This window comes from Triticum aestivum, chromosome 1A, assembly GCF_018294505.1.
Source record: "Triticum aestivum cultivar Chinese Spring chromosome 1A, IWGSC CS RefSeq v2.1, whole genome shotgun sequence".
NCBI lineage: Eukaryota > Viridiplantae > Streptophyta > Magnoliopsida > Poales > Poaceae > Triticum > Triticum aestivum.
Genome location: NC_057794.1, coordinates 171,685,490 through 171,704,987, shown reverse-complemented (window position 1 = coordinate 171,704,987; position 19,498 = coordinate 171,685,490). Strand labels below are relative to the sequence as shown.

Sequence of the window (19,498 nt, the reverse complement as noted above, 5' to 3'; positions counted from 1 at the left end):
TTGGAGTATTACCATCCTTTATGTCAAGAATGTTCTGAGATTTGTTCCACCTCTTGAGAATTCTTGGCATAGAAATACTTCTCACCATCACCATTCTTTATTGGTCCCCGTGTTAATTCCAACAAGTGAACGGTGTTGTTTGGATTCTTTCCTTCTAGCAACCCTATTTTTTTGAAGTTAATGGTCGAAAGTTCATTCTTAGACTATTGACTATTGAATCACCATTCTGACATTGGTCGTGCAACCCAACCCATATTTCGGGCGCACCTTTCAACCAATGTTTAATTGTGTATGTTTTCCTCGAGCATACTTCCTTATATCATTTGATCTGACCAATGTTATCTCCTTGTTCACTTAATTGTGGAGATCCATCTTTTGGATACCTCGTTGAATTATCGCTGAGTCCATCAGCCACCTCATCATCCTCTCCTTGGGTTAATGATGAACTCTTGTTAACGGAAATCACTTCTTAGTTCATTTCCCGAGAATCTTACAGTGTCATCCCGTCAATTTGTGTTGCACCTTTCTTCTCGGGCATCCTGAGCCTGAGGTATCCTGACACCCATCATATCTGAATCTCCATCAGATATGATGGTTGGAACATATTTTCAAGAGTTATAACATTGGTCCTTTGATGACCTGGTAACATGATGTCATGCCTAGCAACCCCCCTGGGTGGAGGACCTATTATTGTAGTATCCTTTTTAGCAAGTTTAGCCATTCTTCCCTGAGGAAATTGTAAGACTTATCCTACAAGTTGTTCCTAATGGATCCTTCCTATATCTAAAGTCTGACCTTTTGCTCGAAGACCATGTCAATGCTATCTCGAAGCATGTCTATGGTACTCCGATTTTCAACAAGAACATTTGAAGCCCAATGATAAATGTTTCCTGCTCAATTATCCAAACACCGCTGTATGGGTAATATCATGAAATTTCTCTCCCCTACCTAAGGAGTTTTCTACATAATATCCTGTCATGGATATCATGCTCTGCTTGTCCTTGGGAAGGATATACCCCTGATATACGTGTTTAAGCACATTTTCCTTCCCGTTGTTTTGTTCAAACTTACTTGTAAACTACTTAACCGAGCAGTGGTAATCCCCTGCTTAGGTAAACACCTCGGTGTACCTTCCTGTCTGGTGTAACCCTGTTTCTACTGTTGATAACTTCCGGTAACCGCCGATGGACGAGAACTTTGCCTATTGGTCCGCCTCGTTCAACGAGCAGGAAAATGGTTCTCTTCGTCCCTCGCCCTTGGTACCTATGTTGTTGCCGACATGACCCATAGACTCTCCTCTGACATGCCTTGCTTACATGATTGTGCAAGACGTCACCGCCTTTCCTACTTTTAACCCACATGGTGGGCCCATAACCCATAGTTCCACAGGATCGAAACCTGACTCTCTTGTACACCCTGTTGTCAAAGTTATCCCTCGTGCTTGACTTTCTATGTAATTCACGGGCCACCCGCCTGTTGATCTATTCTGTATCGGACACAATACTTATTCCTGTTGCCCTGAACCCCATTCACACTCTGTTCCAGGCAATGAACGATTGCCTATCCGCTTGAAAATTCTTATTGCACCGTCTTACTTTGCTCTCGATGTGTTTCGTTTGTTCAGCTCGAGAGATACTCATATGTTCATACTTGGGAAACCCCCAGAAGATTTTCCCTTATAAAATCCTATCGTTGTAGAAGCTGCACCTTACCTATTCATAAGTACGTTGGAGTTCCCAAAGAAAAGGATGCTGACTTCATCATGATGACATGAAGCAGAGAAATAAAGACATCAACGAAAGGGATCAACCTCTTCGAAAGGACATCCAAGACCGAGAAGACTCGTTAGGTTTTTCGCTACCAGCACCTTCCCCCCTTACTCCACCGCTTAAATCTCGGGACGAGATTTCTTGTAGTGGAGGAGAATTGTGACGCTCGGATAGTTAAGCTAGAGTGAACCTGTGCTAATGATGCCACGTCACCTCGATTACTGATGCTAATCTCGCGTTAGTTCGAAACCGATTCAAATTCAATTCAAAATCAAGCAAACAATAAAAGTTTTCAAATATTAAAACTAAAATGTTCGGGGTGAGCCAAATAATGCATAGGTAAGTATGGTGGAGAAACCACATTTTTAGAAAAGGTTTAATACTCTAAAAACATTTTAAACAATAGCAAAAACAATTAGTTAAATGCCTTTTACAATTGGTAAAATATTAAAATATTTCATTTTTGTCACCAAACTCTTTTGTGGCATTGGGGTATGTTGAAACACTAAAGTAGATGCTAATTATATATTTTTATACAAAATTAAAACAAATTGTAAATTAAAACAAAATAAATATAAAGAAAAGGGAATAACCAAAAACAAAACCTAAAAAAAAGGGAAAAGGCCTTCCCCAGCTGGGCCGACCCAGCTGGCCACCAGGCCAAGCCCAGCCGGCCTCCCCCACTGGCCCAGCCAGCCGCCCCCATTCCCCTTATCTCCCCCGAAACCCTAACCCACCCCCACGATCCCCACTCTCCCCCCCCCCCCCCCGTGCGATTTGGTTCGGGGGCGCCCCAACGCACGCCGTCCCGATCCCGTTGCCCCCGCCGCCTACCACCGCCGCCTGGAGCTCCGCGAGCCTCACCGGAGCCACCTCGTCGCCCCTTACCATCATCATCGCCTGGAGGACCACCTCGCCGGACGCCATCGCCCCCGTCCTCTTCGTCGTCGAACACCCCGACATCAACCCCGTCGCCGCCGTCCTGTCCGTCACCGGTGCCGCCTCGCCGGACCTCCCTGAGCCCACTGCCAGTACCCTACGGCGCCGCTGTGAGCACCTCCCTCCCCTCGCGCCTCCTCCGTTCGGCCGGGGCCTCCTTCCCCCTGCCGCGCCGGGCCGTCCCGCCCCCGACTCCTCCCCTCCTCTGTCTCACGCGCTCACCGCGGCCGGGTCGCGCCCTGGCCGCGCACCCCCGCTCCGTCCGGCCTCACGCGCCCCCACTGGCTGCACGTCGGCTCCCGCACCGCCACTCGCCGCCGCTGTGCGTGTGCACATCCGCGCTCGGCTGCGCCCTGGCTCGCCGGTGCGTGCCCACGCCCCACCGCACGCCCCGGCTCTCCTCCACCCCGCCCCAGGTGCCGCTCGCCGGCCCTGGCCGAGGCCCCCCTGCTCACGGGCGTGCCCAGCCGAGGCCACGGCCTCGCCCTCGGTGGGCGCCCGCACCCAGTGCCCAGCGGCCGCTTACCCGTGCGCCCGTTAGGCCCCCTGGGGCCACTGACATGGGGGCCCCAGCCCCAGAACGTTTTGTAAAAAAAAAAGAATTAAAAAAAATATATATTAAATAAATAAATAATAATTAAAATAATTAAAATAGTAATTAATTAATTAAATAATTAATTAAGTTAATTAATCCTGATTAGATTAACCTAATCACTAATTAAACTAATTAATCTGTTTTAGTTAATCTTAGTCAATGACAGTGGGACCCACATGTCAGGTTGACCAAGTCAACTCTGTTGACTGGTGATGTCAGCATGACATCATGCTGATGTCATAAAAGCATTTTCGAAATTAATTAAATAATTAATTAAATTCCTGAAATTAATAAAATCTTTTAAAAATCATATCTTTTAATCCGTAATCCGGATTAAAATATTTTCAACATGAAAGTTGCTCAGAACGACGAGACGACTCCGGATACGCAGTCTGTTCGTCCGCCACACCCCTCTAACCTATCGAACCCGCAACTTTCCCCCTCCGGCTCCTCTGCCCGAAAACACGAAACACCGGGAATACTTTCCCGGATGTTTTCCCCCTTCCACCGGTATCACCTATTACCGCGTTAGGGCACACCGAACACCGCGTATTGCCTTGTTATATTTTGTGATGCTTTGTTTGCTCTGTATTCATTATTTCTTCCCCCTCTTCTCTCCGGTAGACTACGAGACCGACGCTGCTGCTGCCCAGTTCGACTACGGAGTTGACGACCCCTCTCTCTCTTGCCAGAGCAACCAGGCAAGCCCCCTCCTTTGATCACCAGATATCGCCTATTCTCCTCTATACTGCTTGCATTAGAGTAGTGTAGCATGTTACTGCTTTCATTAATCCTATTCTGATGCATAGCCTGACATTGTTGCTACATCTGTTGATACCTTACTTGCAATCCTAAATACTTAGTATAGGATGCTAGTTTATCATCATTGGCCCTACATTCTTGTCAGTCTGCCTTGCTATACTATTGGGCCATGATCACTCGGGAGGTGATCACGGGTATATATTATACATACATACATACTATACAGATGGTGACTAAAGTCGGGTCAGCTCATTGAGTACCCGCAAGTGATTCTGACGAGGGGGCTGAAAGGACAGGTGGCTCCATCCCGGTAGAGGTGGGCCTGGGTTCCCGACGGCCCTCGACTGTTACTTTGTGGCGGAGCGACAGGGCAGGTTGAGACCACCTAGGAGACAGGTGGGCCTGGCCCTGTTCGGCATTCGCGGATACTTAACACGCTTAACGAGATCTTGGTATTTGATCTGAGTCTGGCTACGAGCCTATACGCACTAACCATCTACGTGGGAGTAGTTATGGGTATCCCGACGTCGTGGTATCAGCCGAAGCACTTCGTGACGTCAGCGACTGAGCGGCGCGCGCCGGGTTGGACTGCGTTAACGCAACTTCCTTTGTAATGGAGGTTGCTAGGTCTGCTCACCGGCCGCGTACGCAACGTGCAGGTGTGCTCAGGGCGATGGGCCCAGACCCCTGCGCGCTTAGGTTTAGACCGGCGTGCTGGCCTCTCTGTTGAGCCTAGGTGGGGCTGCGACGTGTTGATCTTCCGAGGCCGGGCATGACCCAGGAAAGTGTGTCCGGCCAAATGGGATTGAGCGTGTTGGGTTATGTGGTGCACCCCTGCAGGGAAGTTAATCTATTCGAATAGCCGTGATCTTCGGTAACAGGACGACTTGGAGTTGTACCTTGACCTTATGACAACTAGAACCGGATACTTAATAAAACACACCCTTCCAAGTTCCACAGACAACCCGGTGATCGCTTTTCCGCAGGGCGACGAGGAGAGGATCGCCGGGTAGGATTATGCTATGCGATGCGACTGGAGATGCACCTGGAGATGCTACCTGGAAATGCTACTTGGAGATGCTACTTGGAGGATTTCAATCTACTCTCTCTTCTACATGCTGCGAGACGGAGGCTGCCAGAAGCGTAGTCTTCGACAGGATTAGCTATCCCCCTCTTATTCTGGCATTTCTGCAGTTCAGTCCACCGATATGGCCCTTTACACATATACCCATGCATATGTAGTGTAGTTCCTTGCTTGCGAGTACTTTGGATGAGTACTCACGGTTGCTTTCTCCCCCCTTTTCCCCTTTCCTTTCTTTCTGGTTGTCGCAACCAGATGCTGGAGTCCAGGAGCCAGACGCCTCCGTCGACGACGACCCCCTACACCGGAGGTGCCTACTACTACGTGCTGCCCGCCGACGACGACCTGGAGTAGTTAGGAGGATCCCAGGCAGGAGGCCTGTGCCTCTTTCGATCTGTATCCCAGTTTGTGCTAGCCTTCTTAAGGCAAACTTGTTTAACTTATGTCTGTACTCAGATATTGTTGCTTCCGCTGACTCGTCTATGATCGAGCACTTGTATTCGAGCCCTCGAGGCCCCTGGCTTGTATTATGATGCTTGTATGACTTATTTTATTTGTAGAGTTGTGTTGTGATATCTTCCCGTGAGTCCCTGATCTTGATCGTACACATTTGCGTGCATGATTAGTGTACGGTCAAATCGGGGGCGTCACAACTTGCCTGAAGGAGGGAGGCCGTCGATGAAATCCATGGTGACCACCTTCCAGGCGCGGTCTGGCACCGGCAGAGGCTCGAGCAGTCCCGGGTAGCGGACGCGCTCTGGTTTTGCTTGCTAGCAAACTGAACAGGACTGGACGTACTGACGAGTGTGCTCTTTCATCTTGGGCCAGGCGAAAAGGCAACACAGGCGGCGATAAGTGACTGGCACGCCGGAGTGGCCGCCCATGGTGCTGTCATGGAAAGCACGGAGCATCCGTTCCTGTAGGGCGGGGGAGCTGCCCAGCCAGAGCCGATTACGGAAGTAGAGCAGGCCATCGCGCGTGGAAAAACGCCCTTTTGGGTCTGGTCGTTTGGATAAATCTTCCAAAATCTTCTGAACTTGTGGATTTGCGCTGTAGCTCGCCACGATGTCGTCCAGCCAAGCTGGGGTGCAGACAGACACAGCTGCGACGGACTCATCAGGGGTGCGGCGCGAGAGCGCATCCGCGGCGGTGTTTGAAGATCTAGAGCGCGCATCCCGAGCATCTTGGTGAAGGCCTTCTGCTGCCACGGGGTGGACAGGTGCTGATCATCGAGGTGCACGAGGCTTCTCTGATCTGTGCGGATGATGAATTCGTCGTTGTGCAGGTAAGGGCACCATTGCTCCACGGCCATGAGGATGGCCATGCATTCTTTTTCGTAAGTGGAGAGGCCGCGGTTCTTGGGGCCGAGCGGCTTGCTCATGTAGGCGAATCGGGTGACCGTCTTGTTGGAGGACAGCGCCGACGCCATAGGCGCATGCCTCGGTGTCGATCACGAACTTCTTACTGAAATCTGGAAGTTGTAGCACGGGTGCCGTTGTGAGCTTCAGTTTCAGAGTGTCGAACGCCTGTTGCGTGTCACTTGTCCAGACAAACTGGTGGTTCTTCTTGAGCAGGTTCAACAGAGGTCTTGCAATGATCCCAAAGTGCTGCACAAACTTCCGATAATATCCAGCAAGGCCGAGGAAACTGCGCACATCTTTGGCGCATTGAGGAACAGGCCACCGCTGGATCGTCTGGACCTTGCCAGGATCTGTAGAGACACCTCGTTCGTCGATCACATGCCCCAAGTAAGCGATCTAGCGCTATGCGAAGGAACACTTGGATTGCTTGACTTGCCAGTGGTCGTCTCCGAGCAGCTGGAGCACGCGCGCGATGTGTTGGATGTGCTCAGACAAGGTTTTGCTGAAGATGAGGATGTCATCGAAGAACGAAATGACACATTTGCGCATGACTGGGCGCAGGGTGGTGTGCATGCCTCCGTTGAATGTGGCCGGGCCTCCCGCTACTCCGAAGGGCATGACACGGTATTCCCAGTGCCCGGAGTGTGTTTGGAAGGACGTTTTGTACTCTTCGCCTTCTGCCATCCTTATCTGATGAAATCCGGCATGCAGGTCGAGCTTCGAGAACCATTTTGCACCGGCCAGTTCGTCAAGGAGCTCGTCAATGATTGGTACTGGAAACATGGCGACCACGGTCATGGAGTTGAGACGGCGGTAGTCAACGCACAAGCGCCATGTACCATCTTTTTTCTTGACTAACAGGGCTGGGGATGAAAAGGGGCTGGAACTTTTCTGAATGATCCCTGCGTCGAGCATTTCCTGAACCTGACGTTCGATCTCTGTCTTCAATTCAGGTTTGTATCTGTATGGTCTAGAATTGACAGGCTGCGCGCCGGCCATCAAAGGAATGCGATGATCGCAATCGCGGCGAGGCGACAAAGTCCATGGGTCCTCAAAAACATCTGCGAACTGTTCCAGTAGGCGCAAGATCTCGACAGGAATCGGCGCATCTGTAGTATTGGTGCCGTCAAGAGAGCTGAGATGCACTATGTGTGCCACTGATCCTTGCTTGCAAGCCTTGAGGAGCTCTGGTGCGGAGATCATAGAACATTGGGTTTGATCTGAAGCCGTGGCAGATAGCGTCACTTGGCCGGTTGGAGTTGTAACAGTTAAGACTTGCTCGATCCAGTCAATGTTCATGGGGCTGTGATGTCTTAACCAATCCATCCCGAGAATTGCATCGTACGATCCCAGTTTGAGGATCTTGAAATCTGTCCTGAAATCATGCCTCTGGGTTGTCCACTAACACACTGGAATGTAGGTGGTGCAGGGAATGGTGTTGCCATCGGCAACACGAACGCGGCATGGGCGCGGCAGTGGCTTGGCTCCGGTGAGTTTTGCTGCCAGGGAACTGTCTATGAAGGACGTAGAGCTACCGGAGTCGACAAGCAGCAGGATCTCCTGCCCTTGGAGCCAGGCATTCAGCTGCAGTACCCCTGGGTCTGACGAGCCATCTTCAGCCTGACGGGACAGAGTGCAGAGGTTCTCCTCGTCAGAAATCGGTGAAGCTGGTGGCGATTCTGACTGCACGTCGTCTTGGGGAAACATGGCGAGCAGCTCCTCCATGATGTGCATTTGCACCGTGGATGGGCATGTGTGATCCTTGCCCCACCGTTCGCCGCACTTGAACACCGTGGATGGGCGGCGACCTTGCTGGCTTCAGGGGTTGCGTGTGCTACGTCAGTACCGCGACGATCTTCAGAGACCGATGTTGGTGTAGCAGGTCGACTGAAGAAGGGCGGCGGCGTCAAACGGCTCGCGTAGTTGTGGGCGCGCGAGGAGTTGGCGAGGCGCCCGAACGAGTGCTCGTCGTCGGCCACTTCCTCCTGAAGTAGGGCCAACGAGCATGCCGTGTCCAAGTCCGGCGGTCGTTGAACGAGCACCACTGCTCGGATATCCGGCCGTAGTCCCTCCATAAAACGACTCAAGAAAAAATACGGGTGAGTGGACTCTGAGTAAGATATAAGATGATTCATCAAGGTTTCAAAACGCTCGATGAAATCTGCTACTGTGGTAGTTTGTTTGACAGCGTAAAACTGTCGAATGGGCATTTGATGTTTTGTCGCGCCCGAATCGGGTGCAGAGAAGGGAAGTAAAGGATTCCCAGTCCAGCCCGACCAATTTCTTCTACACTGATTGCAACCAGATGCCCGCAGGACCAGAGAAACTCAAGATGGCCATGGGAACACGGTAGGTGTCGTGGACAGTGAACATCTGAAAGTACTGTTCGCAAAGTGTTTTCCACAGCTGTGGGTTATCACCGGTGAACACCGGGAAGTTCATGGACGGTGGTTGACCCAAATTGGTCAGGATGGATGAGGACAGGGGAGGAATAGGGGCCGGGACAATCGGAAGGGAAGGCGTACCCGTGACCGGAGGTGCCGCCAGTGACTCGTGGGTCACTGACGATCCCCCTCCGGTGAAGTCGACGTCCCCGCGGCCATCGGGCCCGTGGAGATCTCCTCGCACTTGGGGCAGAGGAGGTAGGTGATGTGGGATCGCCGCTCCACTCGACGGTGGTGGTGTAGGCACGGTCGCGTGCAGCACAGCGACCGTGGACTCCAGCTTCGCGAAGCGGGCCTCGAGATCTGGCTTCCAGTGAAAGAGATCGTCGATCTGCGTGGATTGCGCCTGCAGCTGCTTGAGGGCGTGGGCGGAGTCGGCCTTGGTGTCCTGATGGAGCTTGTCGAGGTACTCCTTGAGTGCGGGATCCATGGCGGCGACGAACGCTTGCCGCGCTTGGGTTCGCCGGCGGGTGTCCAGGTTTAGACGCGGCGGAGGGAGTGGTGTTGGTCTCTGATACCAGGATGTTAGGTACCAGGTCGATCTACTATTAGCTCTCGTTACAAGCCCGAATTCAAATTACAATCGAATCTCTCTCTCTGTTCTTGAGGAAGAAAGGTAGGTAGGTGGGGAAAGAGGAGGAAGCCGTCGTTCGTTCTGATCCAGCCTAGATGCTGATCCTCTCGTCGCCTGTGGTTAAGTAGCGAGCCGCCGGGCGAGCGGGCTCAACGGGCCCATTCTGGCCCGACGAATCTCCTGTTGGGCTGCGCTATCCTCTTGGGCCGGCTGTTGACACGCCTTGGTGTGAAGCCTTCGACCTCCTTGGCTGTACGTGCACTGACACAACTGGCAGTGCCTCTCCGGGCTTGCCGGCCAGGCGCTGAGCTTCGCCGTCACGACCACCGGCGGGCAGTATCTGCTCTTTGAAAACGTTGTGCCGGCTTGGTGGAAGTTTGGCCAGACGTTCACCACCTACAAGCAGTTCGACTATTGAGACATCATCATACGTCCACCACACACGGTGCACTTCTTGGTGGCCGGATTAATGGGTGCTTCGTGCGTGCTCGCAATTTTGACGAAGCTGCATGGATACCAGACTTTTGTGGCCAAGATGGATATCTCCTAGCTAGGCGATGCTCCGACTGCAGGAGGTGCGCACGACGATGCGTAACTTCGCTTCCTCGTCGGTGTTTCTTCTTGTTGCTTAATTTAGTTATTTTCTACTGTAATTCACTCGGGCCGTCTATGTATGTATAAACCTTTTCTAGGGTTGATGAAAATTTGTCATTTTACAATGCTCCAAGCAAAAGAAGGAGAATATCACACAATGCATGCATGTTGTAGAATTTTCTCAAAATTTAAACACTCTTTGAATATTTTAGAAGAGTTGTACGCATGACTATAGGCCCCTGGTCTTTAACAGACTAAACAATCTCTCAGATCTGTATGAATATTTCAATTTGTTACTACAGTAGTTTTTAAAATTCATTAGTTTTAATTAGAAAGTGACTATATCCACTTAGAAATAGATTTTCTCATCACTTTCTCGCTTGCACAAATCCTGAGACCTGATAAAATGGATCCCATCGGTGACTCACAAATAGTTATTCTCAATCACCTTAGATAGTTATTTCTTAGTCGACTCAAAATAGCAAAACAGTTTTATGATCATGGATTATATACTCTCTTGGTTCCTTAGCTTTTGGTCTAATCAACTTATGGACTAGGTGAATGTGACAAGCATTGTCCTTACTACACTTTGTACCCTCCGTTTCTTTATATAAGGTGTATTTGTTTTTTGAAAAATCAAACGAGTGCACGTTTGACCAAGTTTTCAGAAAATATATCAATATCCACAATACGAAATTTATATCATTTGATCCATCATGAAGAGTAGTTTCATATTTTATCTATTAGGTATTGCAAATATTGTTATTTTATTCTATAATCTTGGTCGAACTTTTAAATGGTTGACTTGCACGGAAATCAATACACCTTATATTCTGGAACGGAGGGAATATGAGAGAACAAGTCTATATTACCCCGCAAAAAAAGAACAAGCCTATATGAAACATATATCCCTCACGTAATTACACAATATTTTTTCTTGTGCGTATTTAGTCAACTTATGGACTAGGCGAATTGACTGCTTTTTTGTGATTCTAGTAAAAAAATTATATTGATTTATTGATTTATCAACCCTTTTCTCTACAATCATTCTTTTATCTACTTTAATTGCACTTTGAAAAACTTTGTAACCATTGCATTTGTAATGGGGAACTATACCTTCTTTCTTCTTTTAATTGTAGTTAAAAAACTGGTCTATTGAGCTTCTAAATTTAGACTAGTTGCAATTATCAAAATATACAGCTTCTATTTTTGTAATGTGCACAATAATTCTTATACTACAAAGTTTATGTTGTAATACTTTAGTTTAGTGTTTAAAACTTTATTTGGTGGGTTGCACTTCATCACGTGGCCCACCTCCCAGCATCTCCTCCAAAATAATTTCCATTGAGCTAGTCAAAGACTCTTCCTCGAAAGTTTCCCCTTCAGACCATCTTATGCTCTTGGGCATATCAACAAGTTCAGTAACTCTAGCATCCTCCTTTTCCCAGCTGATGATTCTGCCAAATCTAGCAATAGCAGCTGCAATATCCTCTGTGTTACAGTGGTTAAAGGGAACTCCAACAATCAGAAGCCAGCAAAGCCTATTGAAATGGACCTTCCTCCAGTTTTTCGCTTCATTATGCTTGGTTAAAGAAATAAAAACATCCCCAAATGCATGTGGACTCTCTCTGATCAACTTGTCTCTGTCTCTAGCATGCATGAACTGGACAAAAGGCTTCCCCAACAGACACGGCTATATTTCTAGAAATCCCACTTGAGCTACCGACTCATGATGTAAGAAGTCCTCAGGAAACATCACGCACATTGGGGAAGTGTACCTTGTATGGGAGTGGTGTTGGGAAACGTTCCATGGAGAACAAAAAATTTCTATGCACACACAAGATCTATCCATGGAGATGCATAGCTACGAGAGGGGGAGAGCATCTTCATACCCTTGAAGATCGCTAAGCGGAAGCGTTTATCAACAAGGTTGATGTAGTCGTACACCTTCACGATCCGTCCCGATCAAGTACCGAACGTACGGCACCTTCGCGCTCAGCACACGTTCAGCTCGATGACGTTCTCTCCTTCTTGATCCAGCAAGAGGGACGAAGTAGTAGATGAGTTCCGGCAGTACGATGGCGTGGTGACGGTGTTGCTGAAGAACAATCTCCACAGGGCTTCGCTAAGCACAACGGAAACTATGACAGAGGATAAACTAGAGGGGCGGGGTTGCCGGCACACGGCTTGGTGTATCTTGATGTGTTCCAGGTGCTAGCCCTGCCCCTCTATTTATATGTTTAGCCCTGGGGTCGAAACTTGGAGTAAAAGCCTCCTCAAAGTCGTTTTTTCCCGGTAGGAAGAGTCCTTCTCGGACTTCAAGGACCAGACACCATAGTCCTTAGCGTCTGGCCCAGATGCCATGGGCCTCGGTGTCTGGTATAGGGCTAGACGCCTAGGTCTCCGGCGTTTAGCCCCCTGGCCTCCGCAAAACTCCTTTTGCACCGACTAAAAGCACCGTGGGCTTTACCCCATGGCCTAACCATATCATCCTATATATTAATCTTTACCTCCGGACCATTCCGGAGCTCCTCGTCATGTCCATGATCTCATCCAGGACTCCGAACAACATTCGGTCACCAACATACACAACTCATATAATACTATATCGTCAACGAACGTTAAGCATGCAGACCCTACAGGTTTGAGAACTATGTAGACATGACCGAGACACCTCTACGGTCAATAACCAATAGCGGAACCCGGATGCCCATATTGTCTCCTACATATTATACGAAGATCTTTATTCGTCGAACCTTATGCCAACATACGTAATTCCCTTTGTCCATCGGTATGTTACTTGCCCGAGATTCGATCGTCGGTATCTTCATACCTAGTTCAATCTCGTTACCGGCAAGTCTTTTTATTCGTTCTGTAATACATCACCTTGTGACTAACTCCTTAGTCATTTGCTTGCAAGCCTATGATGTGTATTACTGAGAGGGCCCAGAGATACCTCTCCTAAACTGGGAGTGACAAACCCCAATCTCGATCCATGCCAACTCAACAAACACCTTCGGAGATACCTGTAGAGCATCTTTATAATCACCCAGTTACATTGTGGCGTTTGATAGCACACAAGGTATTCCTCCGATATCTGGGAGTTGCATGATCTCATGGTTCGAAGGAACATGTATTTGACATTCAAGAAAGCAGTAGCAATAAACTGAACGGTCATATGCTAAGCTAACAGATGGGTCTTGTCCATCACATCATTCTCCTAATGATGTGATCTCGTTATCAAATGACAACACATGTCTATGGTTAGGAAACTTAACCATCTTTGATTAACGAGCTAGTCTAGTAGAGGCTTACTAGGGACACGGTGTTTTGTCTATGTATCCACACATGTATCATGTAGCGACCCGACCTCAGATGGTTAAGTCTATGTGCATAAGTGTCATCCCTGGATCGGTAATGCTGACACACACAGTACTTCGAAGGATTTATAATAGAGTAGAAATCACACACTTATTACATCGAAAGTCTCAAAAGGAGAACTTATTACGATAATATGGCTTAAGGCCATCTAAATAAGATAATAGTGGAAGACTTGGAAGATAAAGTGAGTCCATCAACTCCAACTGCATAGTTGAGTGCACGACAATGACCTAGCGCACCTTACTCTTTGTCTGAAAAGTCTGCAACATGAAATGTTGCAGCTCGAAAACGGGTCAGCACATGGCATATGCTGGCAATATAACACAGTAGAGCAATGAACAGGTAAATGCTATCACTACATGCATATATGGCTGGTGGAGGCTCTATGGTTATAATATTTTTGCGAAAAGCCAATTTTTCCTACAACAAAGGAATATATTTTATTTAACTATCATGGTAGTTGTTAAACATTGAGAAGGTTCCTCCAACTCAATCCCAATTAGGAAGTAATTAACAACCCAACAAATTAAGTAATAGAGTGATGATATCAATATGATAATCCAAGATCCAGATGATCAAGATGTCCATAACCGGGGACACGGCTAACCATGATTAGTTTGTACACTCTGCAGATGCGCACTTTTCCCCACAAGACTCGATCTCCTCCGTTGGATTTCTCGCACTACATGGTGTTTGAGAAACACATGACCAAGACACAGTTATTTGGAAGCATTAACTCTAACCCCGGGTAGACGGTACCAACCTACATCCTTACATCTGCTAGCCTACCACTGGAAGAGGTCATGCAACTTACTCCACTATGCTAGAGCACATAATAGATTGTGGTTGCACACAGAAGTTTCTAGCATGAATAATCTTATGATCCCTTTGAGCCTGGGTGGCGAACCATAGGATGATCACACGGGTACTCCGGGATATCCTAGGACAACACTGAATTCTCTAGGTGCCCGCAACCAATCCACCCAGATGTGTGTTTAATTAGCCACCTTAAGTTAACCATTAATTAACCATCTCACATCTGTCATGGATACACTCAAACCCAATCCACGTCTACGAGCATAGCATGGCAATATAAGCATAACGTAGAAGTAACTCCCAAGGGTTTGATAATAAAAGGGCAATAGGTTCTACCTCATCATCTACTTCCCAAAACCTACATGTTAAGAGATCCTACTCATGCAATGTTTGAGGGTTGTAACTAATGCATAAAAACTGGGTAAGAAAAGAGTATGATCAATGTGTTACTTGCCTTGCTGATGATCTGCAAAACCTAGTGACTCGTAGTAGCACGCTGCGCACTCCAGGAATTCTATCGCAGACAAACAATAGCCTACATAAGCAATCAAGCAAAGTTGCACGGGTAAAACTCAAATAAGAAGATCGAATCTAAAAACTCAACTAAAGAGATTCGATCTGCAAAAAGAATCAATCGAATCGGAGCTACGGAACTGAAACTACGGTCAAAAGAACTTCGAAAACAAATCTGCTTGAAACAAAATTTTAAATTGTCAAAACCCTGTTCAAGTTGATTAAACAAAAAGAGGGGTTCGAGGCGAGATTTTGGCGTTGGTTTCACTGGATTTGGACAAACAGTTGAAAAGTTACGAGGGTTTAAAGATCAGGGGCTAATCTGCGATAAAAATAATTGCGGATGGGTCCCTGGCTGAAAATAAAATAAAAAGAAAAGACTAACGAACGAACGTTCGCTAACAGAACCAATCTAACGAAAATCATTCACTAACAACTCTAAACGAATGAACGTTTGTTAAATAAATTAAATCGAAAAAACGAAATCTAAAAGAAAAATCGATCTAGGTTTTTACTAGAAATAAAACCGACGAAAACCGGCGAAAAAACGACGACGACGAACTTCGGCGAGGCGACACGGCGGCTGGGCGGCGGACGGCGGCACGGGTGGCGAACGGCGGCGCGGCGCGGGTGGCGGCGCAGCTTGCATTAGGGTTTGGGGCGCGGTGGCTTGGGCCTTGGGGGGCCTCGGGCTGGCTTATAAAGCCTGGCCAGACGGAGTCCGGCTCTGGCATGGCCTGTTAGGTCGGTTGGAAGTTTTTTTTAAAACAGACGGAGTAAAAGAAATAATAGAAATACCAAACGAAATCCAAAAATCCTGAAATAAATTTGACGGTCCTCTAATAATATTTTGGACAAAGTGAACATTTATTTGGGCTAAGAATGCAATTTTGAAAAATGCGTATTTTTCTAATTCAATTAAAATAGCAATAAAATCTGAATAAAATTATTTATTTGATTTTAACATTTTTCCTCCAATATTTCATTTAGTTTGGAGAACTCATATTATCTCCTCTCATATATTTTATTATGAAATATTTTGGGGGAGAAAAATAATAAAACCAAAACGATCCTTGTTTTGATATTTGAGAAAATTCAAATATGAGAATGGTGAAATCCCCAACTCTCTCCGTGGGTCCTTGAGTTGCTTAGGATTTTCAGGATCGCAAAGCAAGAATGCAAAAGAAATATGATATGCATATGATGACCTATGTATAACATTCCAAATTGGAAATTTGGGATGTTACAAACCTACCCCCCTTAAGATGAATCTCGTCCTCGAGATTCGGGTTGGCTAGAAAATAAGTGTGGGTGGTCTTTCTGTAGATCTTCCTCTTGTTCCGAGGTGGCTTCATCCTCGGTATGGTGGCTCCACTAAACTTTGCAAAACTTGATAACCTTACTGCGGGTAACTCGGTTGGCAAACTCGAGAATTTTGACTGGTTTCTCCTTGCAAGTCAGGTCGCTATCCAACTGAATTGTTTCCAGGGGCACTGTATCTCTTAGAGGGATATCGGCCATCTCTGCATGGCACTTCTTCAACTAGGAAACGTGAAACACATCATGAACTCCTGACAGTCCTTCGGGTAACTCCAACTTGTAGGCCACCTCTCCCATACGTTCCAAAACTCGGTATGGTCCTACAAATCTCAGGGCTAACTTTCCCTTGACTCCAAAACGTTTAACTCCACGTAGAGGTGACACCCGAAGATACGCTCTGTCTCCGATTTCGTAGACTACCTCCTTGCGTTTTGAGTCTGCATAACTCTTCTGTCTGGACTGAGCTACCTTCAGTCTATCTCGGATCAATTTAACCTTCTCTTCTGACTCTTTAATCAAATCCGGTCATAACAACTGACGGTCTCCAACTTCATCCCACATCAACGGTATCCAGCACCTTCTTCCATACAAAGCTTCGAAAGGTGCCATCCTCAGATTGGCTTGATAACTGTTGTTGTAAGAGAACTCTGCGTAGGGCAAATTATCATCCCAATTGGATCCATAATCTAGCGCACAAGCTCTCAACATGTCCTCCAGAATCTGATTGACTCTCTCAGTTTGTCCATCTGTCTGCGGATGAAATGTTGTACTAAACTCCAGTATGGTTCCCAAAGTCTGGTGTAGCTAGTGCCAAAACTTTGAAGTAACTGGGTTCCTCTATCTGATACGATAGTCCTCGGAACTTCATGCAGACATACGATCCTGGTCATATATATCTTGGCCAACTTCGCACTTGTATAGGTGGTTTTCACTGGGATAAAGTGAGCCACTTTGGTCAACCGATCAACTACTACCCAGATAGAGTCATATCCCGATCGGGTCCTGGGTAATCCGGTGATAAAATCCATGCCAAGCTTATCCCACTTCCATTCGGGTATCGGCATAGGCCGCAGTAATCCTGCTGGCTTTTGATGTTCTGCCTTCATTCTCTGACATACATCACATACAGCTACATACTCGGCAATATCCTTCTTCATATCATTCCACCAGAAATGCTCCTTCAAATCCAAATACATCTTGGTGTTTCCGGGGTGTATCGAGTATGGCGAGTCATGAGCCTCCTGAAGTATCAACTTCCTGATCTCTGCATTATTGGGTACATAAACATGGTCCTGAAACCACAAGGTGTCGTGCTCATCCTCACGAAAACCTTTGGCCTTTCCCTTGCTCATTTTCTCCTTTATCTCGGCAATTTCTTTGTCATCCTTCTGAGCTTCTTGAATCTTTCCCGATAATGTCGATTGGATTTCTAAAGCTGCAACAAAACCTCTAGGGACTATTTCCAAACGTAGCTCCCTGAGACCTTCGGCTAACTCCGTTGGTAATTCCTCCGTTTACGAGGGTATTAGCGTAACTCTTCCGGCTCAAAGTGTCTGCTACGGCATTGCCTTGCCTGGATGATAGTGCAACTTCATATCATGATCCTTTATAAGCTCCAAGCATCTCCTTTGCCTGAGATTCAACTCTTTCTGTGTGAAAATGTACTTCAAACTCTTATGATCTGTGTACACATCACAATGATTTCCAATAAGAAAATGTCTCCAGGTCTTGAGTGCATGCACTACTGCTGCTAACTCCAAATCATGCATGGCATAATTCAACTCATGCAGTCGAAGCTGACGTGAGGCATACGAAACAACTCTTTCGTATTGCATAAGTACACCTCCAAGTCCTAAGCGAGACGCATCGCAGTACACTTGGAAATCCTTGTGTATATCTGGCAGAATCAGCACTGGGGCTGTAGTCAAACATTTCTTCAAATCCTGAAAACTTGCCTCACATTCATTTGTCCATTTGAACTTGGTGTCCTTCTTCAGCAACTCCGTCATGGGCTTTGCAATCTTTGAGAAATTCTCAATGAATCTCCAATAATATCCTGCAAGTACCAGAAAACTACGGATCTCCCCAACTAAAGTGGGTGCCAACCACTCAGTGACTGACTGAACCTTAGTAGGGTCTGCTGCTATACCTTCTCCTAATATAACATGTCCATGGAATCCAACTTCCTTCAACCAAAACTCACATTTGCTGAACTTGGCATATAGCTAATGTTCCCTAAGCTTCTCGAGAACTAAACGCAAATGCTCCTTGTGCTCCTCTTCATTCTTCGAGTATACCAGAATATCATCAATGAACACCACAACAAACTTATCCAAGAACTCCATGAACACCTTATTCATCATACTCATGAAATAGGCAGGGGCGTTAGTCAATCCAAATGACATAATCGTGTACTCGTATAGCCCGTACCTTGTGGTGAAAGCTATCATAGGTATATCCTGTTCTCGGATCTTCGGCTGATGGTACCCTGATTGTTGATCGATTTTGGAAAATACTTTAGCTCCTTGCAGCTGGTCAAACAAATCATTGATCATCGGCAGTGGGTACTTGTTCTTGATCGTCACTTCATTCAATGCACGATAGCCAACCATCATTCTTAGAGATTTATCCTTCTTCTCAACCAAGAGCACTGAGACTCCCCATGGCGACGAAAGATAACTGTGGATCTCTCCAACTAAGGTGGGTGCCAACCACTCAGTGACAGATTGAACCTTCGTAGGGTCCACTGATATCCCTTCTCCTGATATAACATGTCCAAGAAATCCAACTTCCTTCAACCAAAACTCACATTTGCTAAACTTGGCATATAACTGATGTTCCCTGAGCTTCTCAAGAACCAAACGCAAATGCTCCTTGTGTTCCTCTTCATCCTTTGAGTATACCAAGATATCATCAATGAACAGCACAACAAACTTATCCAAGAACTCCATGAACACATTATTCATCATACTCCTGAAATAGGATGGGGCGTTTGTCAATCCAAAAGACATAACTGTGTACTCATATAGCCCGTACCTTGTGGTGATAGCTGTTTTAGGTATATCTTTTTCTCGAATCTTCAGCTGGTGGTATCCTGATTGCAAGTCGATCTTCGAAAACACTTTAGCTCCTTGCAGATGGTCAAACAAATCATTGATCGTCGGCAGTGGGTACTTGTTCTTGATCATCACCTTATTCAATGCCCGATAATCAACAACCATTCTTAGAGATTTATCCTTCTTCTCAACCAAGAGCACTGGGGCTCCCCATGGTGATGAACTTCGTCAAATGTAACATTTATCCAATAACTCCTTAATCTGTTTCTTAATCTCCTCCAGATCATTTGCGG

At 46.9% G+C, this 19,498-nt stretch overlaps 1 protein-coding gene across 1 annotated transcript in view; it reads left to right on the top strand.

Moving 5' to 3' along the window:
* Positions 1 to 9,943, top strand: part of LOC123175214 (expansin-A31-like) — a 29,230-nt gene extending 19,287 nt beyond the window's left edge. Inside the window, exon 3 of the mRNA XM_044590275.1 lies at positions 9,793 to 9,943. Within this exon, the coding sequence (XP_044446210.1) occupies positions 9,793 to 9,943 (151 nt within the window). The remainder of the gene's footprint in view (positions 1 to 9,792) is intronic.
* Positions 9,944 to 19,498: the final 9,555 nt, after the last annotated feature.